General features: G+C 48.8%; 1 protein-coding gene across 1 annotated transcript in view; it reads right to left on the reverse strand.

Annotated features, from left to right (window-relative positions):
* Positions 1-22,209, reverse strand: part of SEC14L5 (SEC14 like lipid binding 5) — a 39,234-nt gene extending 17,025 nt beyond the window's left edge. Inside the window, exons 1-7 of the mRNA XM_064478222.1 lie at positions 21,976-22,209; positions 21,159-21,273; positions 6,866-7,015; positions 6,292-6,423; positions 4,004-4,132; positions 3,266-3,458; positions 438-550 (exon numbers count right to left, since the gene is read on the reverse strand). Coding sequence (XP_064334292.1) covers positions 438-550; positions 3,266-3,458; positions 4,004-4,132; positions 6,292-6,423; positions 6,866-7,015; positions 21,159-21,221 — 780 coding nt within the window. The 5' untranslated portion in view covers positions 21,222-21,273; positions 21,976-22,209. The remainder of the gene's footprint in view (positions 1-437; positions 551-3,265; positions 3,459-4,003; positions 4,133-6,291; positions 6,424-6,865; positions 7,016-21,158; positions 21,274-21,975) is intronic.
* Positions 22,210-26,254: the final 4,045 nt, after the last annotated feature.

Raw genomic sequence — 26,254 nt, forward strand, 5'->3', positions numbered from 1 at the left:
CCACTTTCGGTGTCACAACTGGGGAAGAAGAGCTCCCCGCCTCCAGCGGGTGGGGGGCCAACAATGCTGCTCAACGCCCTGCCGCGCACAGGACGGCCCACCAAAAAGAGCCGTCAGGCCTGGAGTGTCAGGAGCGCTGAGGATGGGAACCCTGCTGTCAGTGGCACGCACAGAACGCACAAAACTTGAGATTATTAAAAGAACGCAAAATATGGGGTGGGGGTATAGCTCAGTGGTAGAGTACATGCTTGTCATGCACGAGGTCCCAGGTTCAATCCCCCGTGCCGCCATTAAGGGATAAATAAAAAAAAATACGTTTTTTTAAAAAGAAGGCAAAATATAAGTGCCCAGCATTGCTAATTACACAAGCTTACTTACCCGCCCTTCCTCCCCCCAGTGCCTGAGGCTGAGTAGCTGCAGCCCCAGCCCTGACCCACCTTGCCTTTGTGGGTCTCCTGCAGCCAGTGCCGCAGCTGGATCAGGCAGCTCTCCTGCATGGGCGTGAGATGACCCAGGCACCTCTCGATGTAGTCTGCATCCAGCTTGTCCCCTGGAGGAGAAGAGGGAGTTCAGAACAAGAGAGAGATGCTGCCTCGCCTACCCTTTCTGGAACCCTTGCCTTATCGGCCACCTCGAATCTGAAATGTAGTTCAAGCACACGGTGGCCCTTTCACCAAAGAGCCACTGGCCTTCAAATCCTCTAGTGTTTCAAACCATTTCCTGGGTGGTTCTGAAAACTCGTGCTGGGGCAAGCCTGGATCTCACTGTGGCAGGTGATTTGTCCCTTTGACCCTTGGGAATCAAGATAACGCCCACACTCTGGAGGTGTCCCACCCTCTGAAGATTATTAAAGTATGAGCTCATGTCTACTGACTTGCATCATCTGAACGAGTTCTCCCAACACCCCCCCCCGGGAGGCAGGCAGCACTATCGCTCCCACTTTAGAGAAGGCAAAACTGAGGCCAAGAGCGTTTCAATAACTCGAGTGGGTAAATGCATGTGGTGTGCCCCGTATAAAAAGGAGGCAGTGGATAAATACCTGTTCCTTCTGCCTTCCCAACTTTCAGCCCCCTTGTGAGCTTTGAGGGTTTTGGCAGACAAAGCCCTGAACCCAAAATACAGCCCTGGAGCTGCATGGATCATTCCCACTGTTCAGTCCCTTCTCTCACAATTGGGCTGTTCTGGGTGAGCGTGTGCTGGCATTTAGAGGTGAAGATCCAAGCTGAGGTCCTGTTGCCCACTCTTAACTGCTGGCATGGCAGATGCTGGCATGATGACGCATCTCAGCATCTTAGCATCTCAGCAGTGGGTGGAGATGGTCCACAAATGATCAGCCCCCTTGGGCATAGCCCCTTCTTTGTGTGCAGAGGGAACAATAAGAAAACAAATAGAATGGCTGCATATCTAGCAGCAGGACCCAGCAATTCCCTCCAAAACAAAAAAAGCCCAGGGCTGGTGGTCACGCCAACTGTGCCAGTAGGCACCTGGGTAAACAGAGGCAGAAGGAACACTGTGGAGGGATCATCCAGATTCCACAACACCTCGGAGTGGTCAGAAGCAGAGATGCTGAAGACAGGGAGGGGGCAAGGGGAGGGTAAGGGAGGAAATATGAGGGAGGCAAGAGATAGCAGTATCCTTCCGGCCTCTAGGCAGATGTGAGGTCCCTTTCTCCTTCTAAGCACAAAGGCTCAGTGATTCAGAGCAGAGTGGAAGGGGCATGACCATGCCTCCCGCCAGCCATCCAGAGTACCAGCTCTGACCAGCACAGAGAAAGAAGGGAGGAGCTGGTGCAAAATGGGGAGGGCACAGGGCATGACCTGCGGAGTGTGTGCACAGGAAAGGGCAGAAGAAGTGCAGTGTTGTAAAAAAAAATTTTTTTTAATATTTTAGAAATGTACATACAATGGCAGCCAGCTAGTGCACACAGTTAATGCAGAATAAATATTTGTTAAACGAACAAATTTTGTTCTTCCTAAACACAGCCCCAGATGTGTTTTTGGTTACACAGCATAATTCTAACTCAGGCAAGCCCTTATATTTCAGTGGCCCCAAAGAGAAGACTGAATCATCATGAGCACAAATGCGTGTAGTTAAAACTGGATTCGTGGGGTGTGTGCAGTTTTGTGTCCTAGTTTTTTCCTTTGCATTGTGAACATTTTCCATGCCGATAAAAGTCTGAAGTATGACAAAGGGCTAATTGCCTTAATACGCAAAGAGCTCTTATGAAGCAATAAGAAGTTGATGGGCAAATAGGAAAATGAAGATAGGACAAGATCGGAATTCACACACACACAAAAGGGAAAAACAGTCACTAAACATGAAAAAATAAAACTTGACCTCACTCATAAAGAAAGAAGTGGTCACTAATCTACCAGTGGTCACTCTTTACCTTTCAAAAGTTGGAAACATTTACTAATAGTTTTGTGGGAAGCTGGAGTAGAGTCAGGAATAGATGCAGTTACATACTCTGCTGGGATCATTGATGAGGAGAAACTCTTTGCAGGCCTAGCTCATAAATCGACCAAAATTTTAGATGCTTATAACCTTTAGCCCAACAAATCAACTTTTAAAATTATATGCTATGTATATGGTCCTGTAAATATTTTTTAAAAACCTTAAGTACAAAGAGGCACCTCATTATTTGTATTAAAAAAAATGGAAACAACCTACATGTCCATCAATAGGAGACTAGCTAAAAAACTAATTAAAATAATAAATAATAAATAAATGTCTATTAATAAATAAAATATGGTTCCACCACACCGCAAAATACTGCAAAGCGCTAAGACATGTGCACCAATACAGACAGCTGTTCAAGCAACATTAGTAAGTGAAAAAAGCAAAATATCAATTGGAACGTATAATATACTCTCATTTATTCCATGTAGGTTATACATGTATGTGTGCATATCATGTACATATTTATGCCCACATAGTTTCAGGAAACCTGTCGTCACCTCCAGGGAGAGGAAGGAATCTCACTTCCTACTTCACATCTTCTGAGCAGTTTGAATTTTTTTTCTACCGTGATCATGCATAACTCATTTAATTTAAGAATAGTAATAAAAACCAGAGAAAAGAGCAGCCCTGAGGCACCAGATCAGTCAATTCCTGATCTAGAAAGAATCAGTTCTGGCTCTTGGGTCAGAGAGGAGAGAAAACAAAGCAGCCGGAAGAGGAAGGAAGCCAAGTCCCAGGAGTGCGCAAACCCACTGCGGCCCCGGGGGCAGACCTGGCCTCAGTGGCAGCGGACCTACCGACCTACCATCAGCACCAACTGTCTCTGGAACAGGATTCTGAGCACCACCAGACCTGCCAACCTCCAGGAAGCAGGGATCCTTCAGCCTAGTCTGGGAGTGGGTGTCTTCCTCTCGGACTGGGGCAGGCGTCCACCGGGGAATGTGAGAGGTGCCCTGGGAGATGAGCTCGTTCAGGTAATGCTCGATCACCTCCTTCCCCTGGAAGCCAGAGAGACACATCAGCATGGTGGAGGACACCAGGGGTGTCCGAGCCGGCCTTGCTCCGGCCCAAGCCTGATATGTGGCTACTGAGCAGCTGAAATGCAGCCAGTCCAAATGGAGACGTGCTGGGAGCATTAAATATGCACCAGTGCCAAATGGGAATGTAAAATTGCCTGCAATAGGTTTTATATTGATAATACATGGATAAAATAGACTGTTAAAATGGAGTTCACCTGTTTCATTGCATGAAATGGCCTCTGCTCAGTGATGGGTCTGAGATCTTTAAACCAAGCAGTGCATACTGTCCCTCTGTCCAGAGAGTTCACTGCACATGCCCAGGAGCATCAGGATAATGACTATGGTGCCCCATTAAGGGCCAGGTGCTTCCTATCCATTATCTCATGTGATACGACCATGATTAAAACACTCATTCTACTGATGGGGAGACTGAGGCTGAGGAAGGTTAAAGGTCTGTTGGAGGCACATCCAGGTCTGCAGTCTCCAAGTCTGCACACCTTCCTCCAACTAAGCCCGCCTCTTACCTTCTTGACGTTGGCTGTGTATTGCTTCATGGCAATCTTTTCTAAGGCACTTTCGAAGCCAAAAAAGGACCGGATGTCAAGTGAGGCGGATTGCTCAAAGCACGTCCACTCTTCATTCTCAGGATGGACCTGGAAGCCAGGCAGGAGTGGTGACACAGTCTCAGTGTGGGGGATGTCACGCCCTCCCTGGGTGCTCTCTCGGAGACCTGGACCCAGCCAGTGCATGCAGAGGACAGCACATCACAGCCTGACAACACCCAAGGGCAACAGGAGTACCAAGGGGCTCTGCGCAGAGAACAGTGCAAGGTCTAAAGCCTTAGAGAACAAAGAGCTTTCTCAGGAGGGACTGGAAGAAAGGTGGTCTGATAGTCCTGTCCCTTAAAAATTATATGCACATAATAATATACTTAAATAAATAATGTATTTTATATATCATTATAAATAAATGTTATACAAAACTATTGTTTTATATTTTTAAAATATTTATAATGTTATGTATTTCTATATTATATATTTATTATAAATAAATATTTATATATATGTCAGCAAAGACAAACTTCACTGACAGAGCTACTATCCAGACCCAGGCTTAGCGCCTCTCAAACTTCGGTGGGCAGAAACATCAGCAGGGTGTCTGTTAAATATTCAGACACCTGGGCTAAACAGGTCCAATGTGAGGCTTTTGAACCTTATATTCACAAGCAGCCTTGGTGATGCTGATCACCAGCTGTTGGCAGAACTCACTCTGAGAACTTATACCTCCCCAGAGGCCCAGTTTCCAGGAGGCCCCAAGAAGAGCTGGAGGTGTGGAAGGAAAAAAAAACTATGAGCATTTACTGGATGCCTGCTGGATACGAGGCACCACACTAAGTGCTGGGGACAAGACAGATGAATAAGGCAAGGAATCCAGTGGGGGAGGCTGGGCGAAGACACACCAAAAACACCTGCAGGGAGAGAGCATATAGCTCAGTGGTAGAGTGCAGTGCTTAGCATGCACAGGGTCCTGGGTTTAATCCCCAGTATCTCCATTTAAAAAAAAATAATAATAAATAAATAAATAAACCTAATTACCCCCCCCAAAAAAATACTAAAATAAAAACAAAACAAAACAAACAAAAAACCCCTACAACACCGGTAACTCACCATAGTTATTTCCCTGGCGTTATCACCACGAACACTATCGTTTGGGATGTCACATGGGCTGAGGGTCTTTACCTGCATTATCTCATTTGCTCTTCCCAGTGCCCAATGAGGCAGGTTCTGGTGATGTCTCCATTTCACAGATATGGAAAGGTGGCCCAGGAAGGGGAAGCAATTGACCAATGTCACTCAGCAAGAACGTGGCAGAGCTGAGTTCCATCCCAGCAAATGTCTCCAGACTCCTCACTGCAGCCCCCAAGGCCAGTAGGACCGGGCCCCAGCAGCCCCCATTCTCAGACCTTGCTTATCCAACTCAGGGTCTTCACACATGCTGTTCCCTCCTCCAGACTCTGTTCCCAGCCCTCTCATCCTTCAAATCTCAGCTTTGCTGGCACCTCTACAGAGAGGCCTGAGGGACACTGTTACCTCCTCTCATTTTCTGTAATTCTACTTGCTGGATCCCTTCTTAGCACTTGTGACAAAGGTGTAAGGATATATTGATTTGGTTTTTTCTCATCTGTGTCTCCCACGGGAATGGAAGTTCCATGAGGGCAATGATCAGGCAGATTGCTCCACTGCTTGGTGTCAGGGTGCCTGCCACACAGTAGGTGCTCAATCAATATGAACTGGAGAATAATAATACTTATCATTAATTCTATTAAAAGGTAACATGTACACACAGAACTCAGTAGGTGCCAGGTACTGCTCTAAGGGGCTTGAATATTCTACTTCATTTAATCCTCACCACAACTCATATGGTAGGTATAATCATTAATCCCACATTACAAAATAAAGAGACGGATGGAGAGTTTCATGAAGGAAGGAGGAATTGAGGCAGGGTTGCCAGATTTAGCCAATACAAGATGCCCGGTCATATTTGAATTTTAGATAAACACTAATAACATTTTTGTATGTCCCAAGAAATTTTTGAGGTTGCTTAAGCTAATCAATCTATCTATCTATCTATCTATCTATCTATCTATCTATCTATCTATCTATCTATCTATCTCAGCTGTACGTATGAACTGCAGGTGTAAGGAGTGTCTTGCATCCTCATATCGCCCTGGGAAGGTGCGAGTCCGCAGGATGAAATGCACCGACATCAGGTGTGGGTACCAGGATCTTGGGGCGGCCTGCCCGCTGCTCACCGTGTAGCTGCAATTCTCCTTGACCACCACGCGGCTGGCGAAGGTCTCGTTGTGCGCTTCGATGAGGAGCGTCCTCTCCTTCCAGTTCAAGACGTTTCTCTGCACGAAGACCACGTGCTCGACACCGGCAATCTGCAGGAAAGGGGCAGCGGGGCATGCGGGACTTGAGAGAGACTCGGGGGGAACCCAGAGGGCTGGCCCAGGTCACTCCCAGACGCTGAAACCCCCGGTGCCCCGCCCCACACCTGCCCACCAACCAGAGCCCGGATCCCCGACTCCATCGCTCTTTTCCCCACCTCCCTGACCGGGGAGTCCCTCTTAATTCTAGTCCCGGAACAACGCCCAGTCTCAAACCAGCCTCCCGGCCCTCGTCTCACCAAGACCCGGGCGGGCGCCCACCCCAGGACCCCAGTCTGGGCACCAACACACAGTAGCCCACCACTGCCTGGACGCACCCCCACACACACCCTGTCCCAGGTCTCCTTCCAGCTGTCGGCCTCCCACCCATCGGGGCCCCTCCTCAGCGGGGTCCCTGGTTCTCCGGAAACCCCTCCAGGACGCCCTCCACGCTCACCTTCCGCAGCAGCCGCGGGGCCTCCACGCGCAGCCTGCAGCTCCGCTCCACCACGTGTACAGCCCCGTCTGCGCTGCGGGACTCGCTCAGGACCTCACTGCCCAGGAAGACCGGGATCTGTGGGCAGGTGGGGAAGCGCTTCTCATAGGCCTGGGGACAGAGCAGGGTGGTGGGGAGGGTGGGGTGAGCATCAAGGGAGCAGGGGGCGGCCGGAGCACAACCCTCCTGCCTCCAGCCCTTGCTGGGCTGTTGTCTCATTTCCGGGTATCCAGAGCGGAGCAGAGTGGCCCAGGCCATGGGAAGAGCAGTGGCCACTGCTGTATTACCACAAGACCATCATCTTAACATCTGTTTTAGAGCAGTGACACAGGAGTACCTGAGTGATGACTTGGCCAATCACTTTTTGGCTCTAAATTTGGGTTTTTGCCCTCGGAAGGAGGAGTGGGCTTCCTTGGGACATTTTTAAAGAAGGCATCTTTTAGAAACAAACAATTGACAAAACCAACACCCATTCATGATTTAAAAAAAAAAAAACACTCGAAAAACTAGGAATAAAAGGTAACTTTCACATCCTGATAAAGGACACCTACAAAAACCCCAGCTAAGAGGGGAGGATAATAGCTCAGTGGCAGAGTGCATGCTTAGCATGTACCAGGTCCTGGGTTCAGTTCCCAGTACCTCCATTTAAAACCAAAACAAAACCCAGCTAACATCATGCTCAATGGTGAAAGACTGAAGGCTTTCCCCCTAAGATCAGGAACAAGGCAGGGATGTCTGCCCAGGTTGCTGTCCAGGGGGTTCTAACCAGGGCAGTTAAGCAAGTAAAAGAAATAAAAGGCAGTTCAGAAGTGCCAGGGTCAGAGCCACTGGGGGGTGTGCCGGAATCCGTGGCTGACAGTATTCAAGCAGGGTTTTGCTCTGAGAGCCTGTCGCAGCTCACGTGTCCCAGAATCAGGATCAAAGTGAGCTCCAAAAATAGTGCTGGCATCTGAGGACACACACCTCCTCCCCATCCCTTCTGGCTCCTGAGGTGGGGGAGGCGGCACCACCCAGCTCAGAAGGGCAGATGTGGGGGAGGGGCAAGGAGGAAATGCCTGGTGCCCTGGTGTCACCCCAAACCCCACGAGGCCAGCACAGTGCGTCCTCCGTCAGGGTCAGGAGGACAGGGCTGCCTCCCTATGTAGAAGCTGGTTGCTTTGTACAAACACACCAGAGTTAGAATAACTCTCCCCAGGGGAGAATGCACAATGGGGCTCCTGGGGGTCTGGGCTCAGAGGGCTGGCAAGGGAGAATTGTGTGCCCCCTGCATATCTCAGGCCTCCTTGAATCCTCTTTCAAAGGAATAAATGCCTTTAAAAGAAGGCATTTTTCCACTGAGGAAGGAGCTGCATTAGCAAAGTGAGTAGAGCCTGGAGGGAGGGGTGGGCAGGGGGCGGTCAGGCATCTGGTTTGAAGCCCCACTCCACCTCCTCCCAGAGGACAGGCAAGTCCCTTCTTTCCTCTAAACATGTTTCATCATCTGGAAAATGAGTATATACTAGGCTGAGTATCTCATGCAGAGCCTGGCCCATAGTGGGCATCCAGGATTTTAATTCTGCAAGCAAAGGGGCTCAAATGGTGGCACAGCGCAGCTTTGTAAGAACTGCAAACAGCTCCCTTCTAGTCCCTTCCGAGCAGAGTTTCAGAACTGGTCAGGTTCAATTTGAGGCTCTGCTTCCTTCTCACTGGGTGAGCTTGGGCAAATCATTTGCCCTCTCTGAGCCTCCATCTCCTCACCTATAAAATGGGCTGATGGTAAGGATGTCACAAGATCATGTCTCAGAACAATTGGCACAGGATGAGCCTCGACTCAGCTCCTCCAGATGTATGCTTTCTTCCATTTAATCCTCTGAATGCTGTCCTCATTGACAAATGAGGAAACTGGAGATCAGAGAGGCTAAGTAATTTACCCAAGATCACACAGTACAAAATGGTGAATCTGGATTTGAATCCCAGGCCGGCCCAGCACCCACTCCCTCATGAACCCCTTGCTCAATAGCTTGGAAACAATGCAGGCATTGTCCCCCGGGGCCGTGTGGTCATGATTTCTCCTTTCTCCACCCTTAACCCTTCAAATTCTGCCAGACAGGCCACACTGTCCCTGAGTGTGTCTATATCCTCTGTTCTTCAGTCACTCTCCAGCTCCCCAGATGAAACAACATACTCAAAACAGGCCTGGATGCTCAGGAAAAAATCCCACACTCCTTATTCTGTCCCACCAGGTCCTGGCAATCTGTCTGTCCCACCAGCCCACCTCCCACCCCAGCCTCCTTCACTCTGCTCCAGCCTTGCTGTTTGTGGAACACACAGTTATAAGCTGAATTGTGTGTCATTCCCCCCACTCACCCCTAACAGAATTCATATGTTGAAATCCTAACCTCCACCACCTAAGAATGTGACAGATGTAATTAATTAAGATGAAGCCATACTGGAGTAGGGGGAGGCCCCTAATCCAATATGACTGGTGTCCTTTTAAAAAGGAGAAATTTGGACACAGGCACACACACAGGAAGAACATCATGTGACAACGAAGGCACAGATCTGGGTGGAAGCCAAGGAACACCAAGGATTACCAGCCACACCAGCAGCTAGGAGAGAGGCATGGAACAGATTCCCCCTCACAGCCCTCGAAAAGATCCAACTCTGCCAACACTTTGATCTCAGGCTTCCAGCCTCCAGGACTGTGAGATTAAAAAATGTCCTGCTGTTTAAGCCACCTAGTTTGTGGTACTTTGTTATGGCAGCCACAGGAAACAAATATACCCATCAAGCTTGTTCCTGCCACAGGGCCTTTGCACTTGCTGCTCCCTCTGCTTGGAACTCTAATCAATCCACTTGACAGCAAAGGGGGAGGGAGGTATGAATTACATGTGCTTCTGAAGTGTGGGAGACCTGGATTGAGGGCTCTAGAGATGCTCTGGCTTCAGGGACTCATCCATACTGGTCCTTCTTGGGACACTCTCCCCTGCAAGGCTGCCTCCTCCTCTTTTCTCTGTCCTTTTGGTTCGTTTGTTTTCTTGGTAACACTTATGGCACCTTCTAACCATATATGTGCCTGCAAGTGGCATGCCCAAGGCCTGGGCTATGTGCTTTTTGGCAGCACTGACCTCAAACCTGCGCCCATCTCAATTCTCAGCACACACTAGGACCAACAAAGAAAAGCCAACGAGCATAGAAAGAAATAATTCACACTTGCCAATGGCCCACACAGCCCGAAGAAAGGTGTCCAGGGAGGGGAATGACAGGCTGTGAGCTCAGCGCACACAGCCAACAGAGCATCACCAGGCTGACTTCCTGTCATAACAACTTGTTGGAAGAGCCCTGTCTGGAGCCCCTAGATAACAGCGGGGCTGGTCAGCAGCACAGGGGCGCTTGGGCACAACTCTCCCTGACTGTGACAGGGAAGGCATTGCCTTCCTCAAGTAAGCAGTGGCTGCCCCAACAATGGCACCATCCCAGGCATTGGGGGAACCCCAGAGCTCAGGGTCCACCCGGAAGATGGGGTACCTGAAATAAGGAGTCTACCCAGTGCCAGTTCTCCAGGATCAGGGGGCTGTCAGCCAGAGATTCCCTGTATTTGTGAGGGCTAGTGTCAGACACCACTGTACTGACATTTATGGAGGACTGACTGCACCATTTTTGTCTTCATGACATGCTGATGGGATGGGAACTCGTATTTCCCCATTCTACAGATGAACAAGTTGAGGCTCAGGAAGGCAGAGTGACTTGATTTACATCACATGGCCAGTAAGTGGCGGGGTCGGAGCACAGAGCCATCTGACCCAGACCCCAACCCTGATCGACCCGGTCCTGCTTCTCAGGGGACTTTGACTTCATCACACGTGTCAGTGCTGTGGAAATGCTGAGTCCCCTGGCCTAAAACCCATAGACTGGGGGCCGTCTTCAGCAGGTCACGGGGTCTTACAGGATCAAATAGTTCACAGGACCCTCCCTGTGTTGGAGACCAGCTCACACAGCTGGTTTTGTCCCTGCTTAAGAGCCTCAGATGCTGACTGCTGTCCCCATGAATCAGGCCTTCACATCTCTCCACTGGACAAACACATGGTGTGGCCTCCTCAGGGACACAAGGTAGCAGAAGGATTCAATTTCAGCCCTTCTGCCAAATGGCTGGACAGGGACACCCAAGCCTGCCAGCTTAGAAATGGAGCTGGTCCCAGGCCCAGAACCTGCTCAGGCAGGGCCGCGGCTGGGCCAGGCAGAGGCCAATGGAAACTTCCGCTGGAGGCCTCCTGTGGGCCACTCATCCTGCAAAAATCCACATCGACAAACTTAGCGTGTAGAGACAGGAGGCTAGATTCCTAGCCAGACTTGCCCACCTCCAGGCTGGGGAGCCTTGAGCACAGCACTTCCCCTCTCCCCCTGAGGCCCATCTGTAAAAGGGAGTAACCATGGAAGCTCCCAACCAACTCTCTGCTGTTTCTGTTTCCCTGCTTCCTGCATCACGACCGCTGAAGTAAAAAGTCATCAGCCCCGAATCCCCAGCGCTTGTCGAATGCCTAGCATGCAGTCGACACTCAGGAGACATGATGTCATGAATGAATGACCGGGTAGCGTAGCTGTGAAGTGCATGGACTCTGGGGCTTGGGTTCTAATCTCTGCTCTGCTTCTTACCAGCTCTGTGGCCTTGAACAAGTCAACAAGCTCTCAGTTCCTTCCTCCATTTGCTAAGAGGAGAATAAGAAAAGTAGTACTGTACCGAATTGTTAGGGGAATATGGGAGTCCGTTTTGGCAAAGCGCTGAGAACAGTGCCTGGCACATGGTTCATTCTACATAAGCATTTGTTAAATAAATTTAAATTTTAAAAAAAGAGTGAGATTCTAAAAAGTACAGAAAAGCTATTTCTGCTAATCACTTGACAGCTGCTCCCTCCTCCCCTCGCTCCTTCCTTCCTGCTCTTCCTCATGCAAATTCAAAGGAAGCTGGAACACGACTTACCCCAAACTTTCCACCAAAAGTGGGGAAAGAATATCCAAACCACAGCAATGGATTCTAGCCCAATACTTCACCTTCCCTTTCCATGCCGCAGGCTGGATCCGGGCGCTGACCACAAAGTGCGCCCTCCCCGTCACACTCCTCAAGGGTTTTCTTTGTCCACCTCCAGCTTCCCCTGCAAGCCTGGGAGACCCCAGGATAGATGTATCAATCCTCTCAACTCCCCCAGCTCTTTTTCTAAAAATGGAGATATAATTCTCCTGTTATAAAACGCACCCTCCTAAAGTGTACAATCAATGGGTTATAGAACATTCACTAAGTTGTGCAACCATCACCACTATCTAATAGCAGAACGTTTCATCTCCCCAAAAGAAACCCCGACACTCATCACAGTCACTGCTCATCCCCCTACCCAAGCCCTAGGCAACCACTGATCCACTTTCTGTCTCTGTGGATTTGCCTTTTCTGGAGATTTCAGACAAATGGAATCATTCAATACATGGCCTTTTGTGTCTGGCTTCTTTCACTGATGGTTTTGATCCATGTTGTAGCCTGTGTCAATGCTTTATTCGTCTTCATAGCTGAATAATATTCCATTGTGTGGACTCTCTCCCCCAACTCTTGGCAGAGTTGCTCAGAATTGATGAAGGAGCAATCAGACACCCGATGGCAGCAGTGTTGTCCCAGCTGATGAAAGGACCCGGGCATGGGAGAACCAGGGAGACATTATGCTGGCACCTTTTGAAATGACTGCTTTATACAATCTATAGAAACAGCTGCACCCACATGGCCCTATAACTGGAAAACCTGCTGCTGTTCTAGTCAAAGCCAGCTCAGGAGACAAAAGATGGAGATGGAGGGTCAGAAGGACCCTGCAGCAGGGGCACCCAGATACGTGAGGGGGCAAGGGTGAGAGGCAGTGGAACAGCAGAGATAAAGCACAGGGTTTGGATCCTCCCTCTACCACTTGCCAGCGGGGTGACCTCACTGAGACTCAGTTTCCTCAGAAAGAAAAGAGGATGATGATGATGCTGACTTTGTAAGGGTGGCTATAGAGATTAAAGGGAGATAAGGTGTGTCAGGCATTTAGCACAGTGCCAGACACCACACAGTAGATTTGTTTTAGACAAGAGTAAACCACCAGGAACTTGTATTGATATTTGTACATCCATGTATACAGAAACATTATCCACAATAGCCAAAAAGTGGAAACAACCCAAATGTCCATTGAGAATGAATGGATAAACAAAATATGGTCCAGCCATATGGTGGAATATTATGCAGCCATGAAAATGAATGAAACACCAATACATACTACAGTGTGGCTGAACCTCGAAAACATGATGCTCAGTGAAAGAAGACAGATACAAAAGGACAAATACTGTATGACTCCACTCATATGAGGTCCCTAGAGTAGTCAAAATCATAGAGACAGAAAGTAGTATGGTGGTTGCCAGGGGCTAGGGGAGGGGGAGATCGGGGAGTTACTGTTTAATGGGGACAGAATTTCAGTTTGGAAGGATGAAAAAATTGTGGAGATGGATGACTGTATAACGATGTGAATGCACTTAATGCCACTGAACTGAACACCTAAAAATTGTTAAATGGTAAGTTTTGCATTATGTATATGTTACCACAATTTTTTTTAAAAAAGAGGTAAGCCATCTTCTAGATGGTTTATAGCCCTACCAGATCATGATTTGGCTTGGGCATCATATCTGTGTTTATTTGTTTATAGTCAACACCTCCATCTCTATGTCTGTTTTCTTCCCGGCTGGATTCCCTAGTGCCCTTGTACCACACCTGGGACACTGTAGACACCTAGCCAATATTTGCTGAATGAGGGATGGAAGGAAGGAAGGGGCAGTTTGGGGGAAAGAAAACAGGAAGTTCAACCATTGTTGTGTCTATATATGGAAAAGCAGGCTGAGCAGAACAGACTCCTTATCTCAGTGTGAGTGGGCTTCCATCTACACCCACGGGCACACTATGGGAGGCACACAGCCTGGGGGTGACCTGTGTCTGAGTATCGCTGTTCATGTCCCCCTGTGGAGAGTGAGGTTCTGGAAGGTGCTCATGCACAGGCGAGTAAATGTCTGAGTAATTCCCCTTTGTGGTCATGACAGCAGTGCATCCACAGCTACTGGGCAATGAGCAAGGTGCAGGGGAACAGTCTTGTCTGTTTTTCACAAGTTCCTTGTCCTGAGGCTGCAGCACAGGGCACAGTTATCAGGGCCTGGTTACTGTTCATTCTTGCTTCTGGTCCCTTCTCATATGACAGGACCTCCCTTCGCCTGGCTGGGACCTGGTTTCCTCCTCGTGACATCATGCCATCAGAACACCTGGCTTCTCTGGCACTGGGCCAGCAAGCAGCCCATCTGCCCGGCCCAGGGACTGCACAAAAATCTGCTGTGGCTTCTTACCCACTCATGGGGTGTGGGGCAGGAGAACTCTCCTTCTCTGAACATGCCCCGTGCCCACAGACCTCCGTGATCAGCTGAGACCCTGATGGTTCAGGGAAAGACAGATAGTCATTGAGGCCAGCCCCGAGCATCTTGACAGTTAGTGCTATGTCAGGATCTTGATGGGAGGGAAATGCTATTTTAGATTCTCCAAGCATCCCAGGAATGCACCGGGCCTTCGCTACCTCTGCTTCCCCATGCTCCTCCCACCTCCAGGATGGAAATTCCCCCTCCAATCCACTTTCCATATGGCAGCCAGAAAATCCTCCTAAACCCCAAATCTGATCATGTCACTCCCCTGCTTAAAACCTTCCAAAGCTTCCAAAAGCCTCGAAGAAATGAACTGACCCCGCCAGCCACTCACAGGGACCCAACTAAGCCACATTTATTTCTTCAGAGAGACAAGTTCTGCCGCATGGGCCTTTGCACACGGGGCAGGGGGAGGGTGGGGAGAAGGGAGGTGCTCCCCCACCCCACCCCAGGAAGGCTCAGCCTGGCTGACTTGAAAGACCTTTGACTGGTGACCTTGGGCCCTTCTCTGTGTTCCTCTCATACTCTGTTCTTTCTTCCCCCATTACAAATCATGCTATATGGCATTGCCTGGACCCTCTCTCTCTCTCTCTCTCTCTCTCTCATGTGCACACACACAAACACACACACACACTACACGCTCTTTGAGGACAAGAAGGGATGTCAGGAGAACCAGGTCAAGACAGAAGAGAACAGGACAGACTCAATCTCCACCTTTCTGAAGCTTAATTTAAAGAAAAAAAGACCCATATAAACAAAGAAATTAGCAAATCCCATACAAACAAGTAAGCAAGCAAATTAACAGAATAATGATGCATTTCAAAAAGCGCCAAGAATCACCTATTTTGCACCCCCTGCCCCTGGCACTGTGCTCAGCATACCATGGAAACTCGATCAGTATTTATGGAATGCATACGTGCGTAAATCAACACGTGCATAAAATGATGAAATCCCTCCGAAATCAAGGTTACTTTGCTGGGCAGTGGATCACCTCCATGCTCCAATTCAGGGTGGAAAATGTTGCTTCCCTTAATCTGTTAGCAACAGGATCAGATGACAGGCTCCAGGGAACTAATTTAAACTCATTTAAATAAGGCCCCCTGCTGCTTTGTTAAAACTACGTCCATAACAACACTTCCAGTGGTGACTGCCGTTGGCCTGGGCTGCAAGATTTACCTTCAGAGTGCTCCTTACTAATAACCCATTTGCTAAATTACAAGCTGTTTATCAATACAAAAGTCCAGGTCTTTAAATATTTTAACACTTAATTGCTGTCTTCAGCCCTCACCTCTATAACCCCTCCTCCGCATAAACAGCTGACTGCTTAGGAAATTCTATTCCCTGTCCTCTTCCTTCTTAAGGTCTGCAGAATCTGAGATGACCCGAAGCCAAGGGCCTTGAGCCCCACAGGGACCCCTGAGCAGCAGACATACAAGAGGCCACCAGGTCATTCCTGAAGCCACCTAGGCCACTGGCACACAGATATTTACTGATCATCAGAACCAGAATCTGGGGTGTCTGGCTGTGAGCTCAGGCTATGGGGTCAGATTCCCCAAATTTAAATCTCTGCCATTTACCAATGGTGCCATTGACTGAGAGTTAGGGGCTGAACTGTGTCCCCCAAAAGAGCTATACTGAAGATCTAACTTCGGGGTCCTCAGAATGTGACCTCATTTGGAAATATTGTCCTTTTTTTCTTTAATTGAAGTGCAGTTGATTTACAATGTTGTGTTAGTTTCTGGTGTACAGCACAGTGATTCAGTTATACATATATACATTCTTTTTCATTATAGGTTAGGAAACGTGGTCTTTCTATAGGTAATCAAGTTAAAATGAGGTCATCAGGGAGTCCTTATAAATCCAATATGACTGGTGTCCTGATGAAAAGGGGAAATTTGGACACAGAGTCACACATGTATAGGGAATATACCATGTGAAGGTTGGAGTTATGCTGCCACAAAGGAACCCCAGAAGCTAGGAGAGAAGCCTGAAACAGATCCTTCCCCAGCGCCTTCAGAGGGAACACGACCATGCCGGCCCCTGGATCTCGGACTTCTGGCCTCAAGAACTGGGAAGCAGTTCTAAGCCACCCAGTTGTGATGCTTTGTTACACAGCCCTAGCAAACAAATACACAGACTAAAGGACAGTCTCCTTAATCTCTTTAAGCCTCAGTTTCCTCTTCTGCTGCAGCTGAGGATGCTATACAAGTACCTGCCTCTGAGCTGGCCTGAAGGGCTGGCTCTGCTCCCCTTTGTGAGGTCCTGATGGGGTGTAAGCATTCCAGACACAGTCCTGATGATAACTGCCCCAGTGGGACCACTTACTCAGTCCAGATGCCACCCCCAATAGCTTCAGATCTGCAGCCCCAGGAAACAGCAGAGCTCATGCTTGGGAATGTAAATTCTGGATCTGAACTTCCTGCGGTTAAATCCCCACCTGCCATGTGTTCACTTGGTGGCATTGGGTAAATCCATTTATCCTTCCTGTGCCTCAGTCTCCTCATCTGTATAATGGGGCTTACCCACTGAACCCAACTCATGGGGTGGTTCTGAGAAGCACATGATTTAATATTCAAAGGGGCTCAGAACAGTGCCTGGGACCTCACAGGTGCTGTGTACGTATTTGTTAAATAAAATTTAAAATAGAATCTACCTAAATCTGCCAAGTAACCACCACCATTCACAGCAGGGGTTTCTTTGGAAGGAGTATGTCCACACAAACTTGTGTATCCGTGTTCATAGCAGTGTTATTCATAATAGCCCCCAGTGGGAAACGACCTAAATGCCCATCAACTGATGAACGGATAAACGAACGTGATCTATCCACACAACATGAATGTTACTCAGCCATAAAAAGGGACGAAGTATGATAGATGCTACAATCTGGATGAGCCTTGAAAATACTTTGCTAAGTGAGAGAAGCCGGTCATGAAAGGCTACATATTGTATGATTCCATTTATCTGAAATGTCCAAAATGGGCAAATCTATGGACAAAGAGAAGATTTGTGATTGTCTAGGGTCAGGCAGGATGGGGGAGATCAGGAGTTGATGACTAAAGGGTGTTGGGTTTCTTTTGGGGGTGATGATAATGTTCTAAAACTGACAGTGGTGATGGTTGCACAACTCTGTACAGTACACTGACTTGTATTCTGTAAATGGGTGAATTGTATGGTATGTGAGTTATAGCTCAAAAAAGCTGTTAAAACAATAAATAATAGTAATAAACCTGAGTGATATTTCATAAGCATTAAACAACATGCCAGGCTCTGTCCAGGTACCCATGTCTCTTCACTTAGTCCTCTCATCAACTCCGTGAGGAACAGGGGCTTTTTTTTTTTTTTCTCCCTTACAGAGGTACCAGGGATTGAACCTAGGACCTTGTGCATGCTAAGCACATGCTTTACCACTGAGCTATACCCTCCCTTCCCCAGGGGTCCTTATTACCCCCATTTCACCAATGAAGAAACTGGAGCAGGGACCCATCCTGGAGGATCTGGCTCATAACCTCCACTCATACCGGAGAAAAGCCCAGATAACCTAGGAATCATTCACAATGGGTTATAGGCTGACCAGAGGGAGGCCTCCAGGGCTCAAGTGACCACAGGCCACAGGCCACAGTCTTTGTTTTCTACATACTGGGATCTCCACCAAGACCCGCCACTTTCTGGGACCCCACATTCAAAGGGACCAGGATCCTCTCCAATCTTGGATACGCAGTTGCCTCTGTTGTCTTAATTGTTTTCCTCTGTTTAACAGGATAATACAAGCTCATTGTTCCAAACCCAATAATACAGAATGCTGTCACGAAAGGAGAAAGCAAAGATCCCTAGAATTCCACCCTTCCGAAACAAAAATCACATCAAGGAATTTGGCCCAAGGAGAGAGACACCCATTCACTCATTGGATTAGTTACATTTTTGAAATGAAGAAGAAAAATCATTTTTTAAAAAATGTTAGGCTGGATCTAGAAAGGTTGCCTTGGCGCTATTTTATAACCCTTCCCGTGAATCCAATTTCAGTGGTTTGTGGACTTCAGTGGTTTTGTGGGTTTCTGAAGAAGCAAAGGGACACTTTGATTCTCAAGTCAGTTTTGCTAAACAGAAAAACCAAAAGGCCAGCTCGTCTGGTCACTCGGATGTGGTCAGAATAGCTGAGTTCATCTGAAACTTCCCTGGCATCTGACCCACACTGAGGGCAAGTGTTTAGCTGAGAAACAAAGACCAACATTAAGTGCAGAAAACCCCTTTTGTGCCCACACAGCGAGCAAGTTATGTTGAGTTATGCAGCTATTCTGGGGACAATGATGTTTTGTAAACAGTCGGCAAAGTGGCTTTGTGGGTGATGCTGGGGGCAGTTTGGGGCCCTTTCACTGAGAAGGACTATATGGAGAGAAGGTGATATCGTATTTGAAAAATTCAGATGACAAATTAGCACAAAGCAGATAATAAACATCTGAAAAACTTTGCATCCTGATGTACCCACGAGCATTTATCCACCAACACCTAGAGACTGTTAACAGCTGGAGGAGTAAACGGAGTCCTCCTGCCTTTGATAATGGAACTTGAAGCTTACACAACATGCTTCAGATAGTCCAACAGTCCTATTAATTAGTACAGCCTTAATTGCTATATTAGCGGGTATGTTTTATTTTAAAGTGCAATGATTGCAATTTTTTTTTTGAGAATCCTAAACATACTAAGTTAAATTTATGTTCATTAAGCCCATGCAATAATAAAAATTTAGTAGTTTTCCATTCTATACTTACTTGTCTCAGCTTCATGGCTGTGCAGCTTTCTGGGCGCTGGATTGCCCCAGAAAGGTAGAGACAGTGTCTCTCTTCTATTGCGTAAATGAATGAATGAATGAGTCCTAGAGTCTTAGAATACGTAAGCCACCTGGAGCCTTAGACAGAGGATGATTATTTATACTTAGTCTGCTAAGTATAGACCAGGCCCTGTGCTGGGCACCTGCCGCCCCAACAAACACACACTATAATTACCTTCAATCCTAATTACAAATTTATGAGGCACATATAACCAATCCTATTTCACAAATAAAAAACGGAAGCTCAGAGAAATTCAGTGACTTTCCAAAAACATATAGCCAGAGCACAGCCAGGCAACAACACAGACCAAGCAATTCTGACTGCACATCCCGAGGTCTCTTCATCATCCCCTGGTGTCCCTCTTCCATTCAAGTGAAGGAAAGTCCCACGGCCACAGGCAACAGTGACAATAACAGTAACAATACCAGTAATAGCATTTGGTCTATGCCAGACCCTGTACTGGGAGCTTTACATGTATTGACTAATTTAATTCACAGCAGATGCCCAGATTTGGAAACTATGCAATCCCCATTTTAGAGACAAAAAGTGTAGGCTCAGAGAAGTTAAGTAACTTGTCCGAGGAAACCCAGCTTGTCAATATGACCCCAGGCCTGCTCCTGCTTCTTTCCTGACCTGGAACCATCTACACATAATAGCACAACATGCTTTTTAATCCCTTATGTGACTATAAACACATATGCAGGCAGATTCATAGAATAAGTTGGGGCAGGACACACACACACAGAGCCGTCAATCTCGGATGGAAACTATGGAAGTCCTCGGATAGAAGGCTAGGATTAAGCAGCCAGGGAGATGATGAGGAGGATGGGGGTGGATTCTGATATTCCTTAACACTTTGAGGTCATTTATAATACCATGTGGTGTAACAACATGGACAGACGCATTTAGTGAGCACCTAGTGTATGTCAGGCACTAAGCCAGAGGCACCAGGCACTCATTTACTCTGCACTACAACCCCATAGCATTGCCCTTCTTTTACCGGGAGGGAAGCTCCAACAGGCAAAGTGATGGCATCAAGTAGGAAACCCATGTCTGCCTGTGCGCAGCACCTGCCCCTCGGTGCACTGATCCAGGAGGCCAAGGGCCTGGGAGCCAGCAAATGTTCCCAGACCCTTCCTGTCCACCCCAGCCCACTCTGGTCTCAGCTTCCTTGAAATGACGGGAAGGGGTATGTGAGCAGAGGGAGGACACTGGGGGGTCTTGTGGTTAAACTCTCAGCTCTGTAGTTCCCTGGGTGGATCTGAGCCTGGCCACAGAGCTTAAGCTCATCCCTTCACCCATCCAAGCTTCACTTTAGTGGCAGTAAAATGAACTAATAAGAGCTATTGGAAGGGTGGGATAAATAAATAAATAAATGTGTGGAGAAAATAAATAAATAAAAGTGGGGGGAATAAATAAATAAAGTGTGGGGAAAAATATAAATAAAAGTACAATGGGAAAATAAATAAATAAATGTATGTGTGGGAAAAATAAAAGTGGGGGGAATAAATAAAAGTGTGGGGGGAAATAAATTAAAATAGGGGGAAGTTATTGGGAATTACATGAAACTATGTAAAGAGTTAGCACTGCAAATGCGCAGTGAATGGCTGCTGCCGTCATCACCATTAGTATATATACCATGATTACTATTATTGTTATAACCATTACACAGAATGACAGCAGTGGCTTGGCCCCTGATGTCCTTGTTTTCTGTTGAAGGAGATGTAGACGAGAGAAGAGATAAGCTTCAACGAGGAAAAGAAAAAAGACCTTGTGTTTAGTCAGTGGGCAAGGGTCCTATAAGTTGTGGTGGAAGGTGGGATGGTGAAGCAGAGGGGTTGTAATTAGAAGTTGGACCCACCAGGTCAGCAGAGTAGCTCATTAATTCCTTCTGATCTGGGGATCTGAGGGGCTCTCTCTCCCTCCCATCATAGCTGGCCTCCTGTATCCCTCCAAGTGCCCCAAGGTCAGGGGTCACTCACCGCCATGACCAGCTCGAATGGGTACTTGTAGATGCGGACAGGAGACTGGTACTTCTGCACCATGTTCTTGCAGGAATACAAGCGTTAGCCACCCAGGCAGGAATGAGCACAGAGCCTGGGTGAGAGAGACTGGTGAGGTAGCAGCTCCCTCCAAGAGAAGCAGGAATCCTGCCCACTGCTCCCCCACGCAAGGGGCAGGCCCACACACTCTGGCCCCACCCACACATCTCCCCAGCCCTCAAAGCAAAGGAGGCGAGGTGATCCCCAAATTGCTTCAGGCCAGGCCCCCAACACCGACCCACTGCCCCAGACAACATTCGCTCTTCAGGAGCAATCAGTACCCTCTAACTTTCCTCCATCCCCACCTCTTCACTCTGAGGGACCTGGAAACCCCCATAAAGCCACCCACATGACAACACAGACATTCGCAATTCTTACACTCCCACAGTTCACACCCACGAACCACACAGCTCGCGCGGACGTCCTGACCCTGCAGTCCCAAGAATCATTGTACCTGCCTTCCCATTTTCCTCCAAGACACCCTGACATACACAGTCTTCACCAGATTTCACACTCACTGCCTCTATCACATGCCCACACATGCACAACTCCTTTCCCACACGGGACTGCCCTTTCACATGCACTGCGCATGCATTCAACTTTGCACAAACACCTAGCTCCCTGGAGCACGGACTTAGCCAACTCCACGCTCCCACACAATTCCCCTGAAGCTCACAGACGTCCACACACATGCACACACACCGATGAACACATATACACACGCTTGCATGCACACGCCCCCAACAGCTCGGCTCACCCTCGGCCTCGGAGTCTCCTGGGACGCAGCTCCGGGACAACACGGAGCTGAGCCCGCCAGGGTCCCTTACGGCCTCCTGGCCGGGAGCACAGCGCCTGGGGAGGAGTGCAAACGCGGTCACCGAGCCTGGGGCGTCCGATCCTGCACACCCTGAGACCGGGAAGGTCAGGGAGGGGCCTGCGGGACCGGAGCGATCCCTGCCAGGCGGGAGCGCTCCAGGACCCAGGACAGCAGAGATCCTGGCCTGGCCCCACCCCCGCCCAGCCACGGCCCCGCCCAGATTTACCCGGCCCTGGACTGGCCCCGCCCCGGACTGGCCCTACCCCAGTCTTAGCCCCTCCTTTCACTTTGTGCGTCCTTGTTTGACCACACCCCCATCCCATCCCGTCCTCCAGACTGGCCACGCCTTATGCAGGCCCCGCCTACCTAGGGTCGCATCCCTAGGGCACCCAGCATCGGGGGTGGCCAAACCCCAGGAAGATTCCGCCACAAGCCTCCACCCCCAGTGTAGCTCTGCCCTCCGGTGAACCTTTGCCCCACCCAGCCCCTTTGCCCCAGTACAGTTCACGTTTAGCCCCTTCCCTAACTCGGGTCAACTTCCTCCACCTGGGCTCTGAGTCAGGTCGCTCCCCTGGCCACGCCCCAGAGCCCACTTGGTCCTGCCCCAAGCCGGGCCGTTCCTCTCTCATTCACTTTGCGTGTGTTTATAGAGCCCCTGCTAAACGTCAGGTCTTTTCAGGCGCTAGAGTCGTCAGTGAACAAAACAGGTAAAAATCTTTGCCTTCGTGGAGTATAAGGCAAATATATGGCGCTATGTGAGACAGGGGAAAATGCTAAGGTGAAAAAAATAAACAGGGAAGGGGTTCAAAAGCGAGCAGAGGGAGGGTACGGTTAAAAATAGGGTGGACTGGAGCTCTCCTGGGAGGGTGACGTTTGCCCATTATCCTCACTTTAGCTCACAGGCAAACCCTTCCAGCCCTCCCAGGATCCCGAAGACCCAGCCTCCCTTCTATAGCCCTCCCTGCCCTCTGCCCATCTGTTCGGCCTGGAGGAGCCAAGAAGATGGCTCTGGGCACTCTTGTCATCCGTGTATTCATTCATTCGACATTTACTGAGTACCTACTATGAGCAGGACTGGGTGACTTCAACCATTTGCAAGAGGGACTCAAAAAGTAGGCATGTCCTTACGTGGCCCACAGTCCTGAGCAGGGAGACGATGAACAGGGAGACAGACAACGCTCCGTTTAGCAAATACATTGTTGCACCTCGTGGTAACCAGCCCGTTTGCTTCCTTCCTAGCATGTGTCACACACTGTAATCATCTTATTTATCCATTCATTTTATTTATTTGTAGGTCTGACCTAGGAGACTGTGAACTCTGTGAAGGTTACAGACTGCATCTGCCCCGCCCTGCAGCATCTTACTGGGGACCTGGCGCACAGTAGGAGCTCAGTGCGTTTTCTCGATTAAGGTTCTCAAGGATGGAAATGGAGCGCACAGTTCCCATATCTGCCACAAGGTGGCAGCAAACGACAGCCCATGGCTCCTGGGTCGTCACGAAGGGGAATTGTCGGGGGAGATGAGCCTCCAGGGATGTTTCGCTGTACCCAGGGTTCACCAAAGAAACTCTTCCTGGGCGTCAGTGCAGGGCGTTAGCGAGTATTCACACACTGTCGGCTGTTGTTACAGCACGAAAGGTATTGACTTGGCATAAAGTAACCATAGAGCGGGATGTTTACTCCGGAAAGAATAGGAGGGAACAGTCTATCCCAAGCTCTCCAGCTCCTAAGACTCCCCTCAGCAGGATGCGTGTTGAAATGCAGATTCCAGGGCACCTCTCAAAGAGCCTGAGAATGTGCTTATTTAACAAGCTGGTTCTTCTAAGTGGACACGTCTGGAAGTGCTGGCTGGCAGATCGCAGGTCATTCCCAGCGCTTGGGGATCCCAGGATCTTGGAGTGAACGCCGGCCCTGGGAGGGAGGAGGTGCGCTCAGAAGTGGGGGAGGTCTGCTCATAAGAGCTCCTCCCAGATGTGGTTGTGCTCCACTCCCATTACTCTCTTCCACCAGGGCAGAATCTTCCTGGCCACCCCTACACATGTCTCCTTTGCCACAGGTGACAGCTTGGGGGAGCTGGAGCGGGCACCAGAGATGCAGGTAGAGAGGGATCCAAGAAAAGCCAAGAGGAGCAAAGGAGAGACCCTGAGACTGCGGGGAGGCTTCAGGTCTCCCGGCTACAGTCAGCGCCGCCCCTCCCACAACCGGGGAGGACACTACTGGTTGGGGGAGGGGGTGCGACAACTGCAGGGGTAGAGAGCTCAAAGTGGAAAATGGGGCTGGGAGGGGAGGGAGAGCCTAATTCCCTCCTTCTACAGCCAAAGAAAATTAGTAACAGCACCTGCCAGGTGCTTCCTATAACCAACACTGTTCTACTACCAATCATTCCTGCCATTTATTGAGCCCTTACTTGACGCAGGCTGTACCAGGCACAGGTCTAAGGCTTTACAAACATTCACACATTTAGTCCTCGAAAATAACCTCTGTAGTGATGAAAATGTTTTGGCACTCCACAGAGACTGGTTGCACAACACTCTGAATGCACTAAATGCCACTGAGTTGTACACATTAAAATGATTAATTTTATGTTATCTGATTATACCTAAATTAAAGCAAAACAAAACGAAACAAAAAAAAAACCTTTTAAGGTGAAAACTCTGTTAATCCTCATTTTAAAGACAAAGAAACTAAGACACAGAGAGGTTGGGTAACTTGCCCTAGGTCACACAGCTACTAAGGAACTTCTTCCCCCAGGGCTGCAGCTGGAATCCCAGGAAGATGTGATTTCCCAGCCTGAGCTGCAAAAATATCCAGGCAGGCATCCTGGCTCGGGACTGAGGTACCAAAAAGATGAGCTGACTCCATGGGAACATTAGGGGCATGAAGTCAGTCTCAGGGGCAGGACCTTCATCCTCTATCTGCTGCTTCCTACCTGCCCTGCAGGAATGACCAAGCCACAGCTGCCTTTTGGTCAGTGGGTTTGGAAGACTCCAGAAACCACCCTGCATCTTTGAATATCTCCCTTGCAAATGGACCATTACCACAGGAAATTCAGCCATTAGAAATGCATTTATTTGAGTAAAACACTGGGCCCAATCCAAGCACAGATGCCCCTGGAAGGCAGCCTGCAGGGAAATGTCCTCAGTTGGAAAGCTCAGTGTGACACTGTCAAGGTGAGGAGGGGGATGGGAGTGAGAAGGTCCAGGGGTCTAGACCCTGGTGGGGGTACAAGTGGCCCTTGATCTGGGCCCTAGAATGCATAAAGGCCCTGGGAAGGCACTGAAGCTAGAGAGAGTGGGGCATTTTTTATTGTGATAAAATACACATAATATAAAAACCAGTTTTAACCACTTTTAAAAATTCAGTAGCTTTTAATATATTCACAAAGTTGTGCATCCATCACCACTGCCTACTTCCAGAACATTTTCATCACCCGGAAAGAAAACTAGTACCCATCAAGCAGTCACTTCTTCCTCCCTCCCCCTACCCCGGCAACCCTCAGTCTGCTTTCTGCACCACATCTCATTTGTCCCAGGGCCTGCTTCTAATCGTGCTCCTTCTTCCTCCTCCTAAGAGCGGAGCTCAGAGACCTCCTAGATTTTGGGAACCTTAAGGGCCAACAGGGTCATTGGCAAGGTGAGCATGTTGTAGCCTGCACAACTCTATGCAGTGGTCCTGGTCATTGGGCAGCTTGGATTTAGTGGATGCTGAGTCTGTGGCAGTCTGACTCAGAAGGTTGCACAGCCAGGCCCCACCCACCTCCATCCCACCCCCAAGTCCAGTCACTCACACACACACACACACACACAACACACGCATGCTTTGGGATTCCACCAGGCAATGAATGTGGAGTCAGTGTCCAAAGGTGAGTAAAAGCCTCTGAGCCCCAGGAGTTCTCAGAGAGGAGGGGAGGGAACAAGAGCAAAGGTCAGATGCCCCAGAGTAAGGGGCGGAATGGCAAAGTGGTGAGTGCAGGCGTCAGGTCAGCCTGCGTGTGAGTTTTGGCCCTGCCACCTTCCAGCATCTCTGCAGTGTATGTGGCTGCAGTGTCTCCTTTAAAATGGGGGTGATGTGGAAATTATTCCACCTTAAAAAAGATTCATCATGGTTGAACCTTCAAGATACGCTCAGTGAAAGAAGCCAGACACAGAAGGACGAACGTTGTGACATCCCACTCATACGCAGTACCTAAGTCATCAAGTTCACAGAGACAGGAAGTGGAA

Source organism: Camelus dromedarius, chromosome 24, assembly GCF_036321535.1.
Source record: "Camelus dromedarius isolate mCamDro1 chromosome 24, mCamDro1.pat, whole genome shotgun sequence".
Lineage (NCBI taxonomy): Eukaryota > Metazoa > Chordata > Mammalia > Artiodactyla > Camelidae > Camelus > Camelus dromedarius.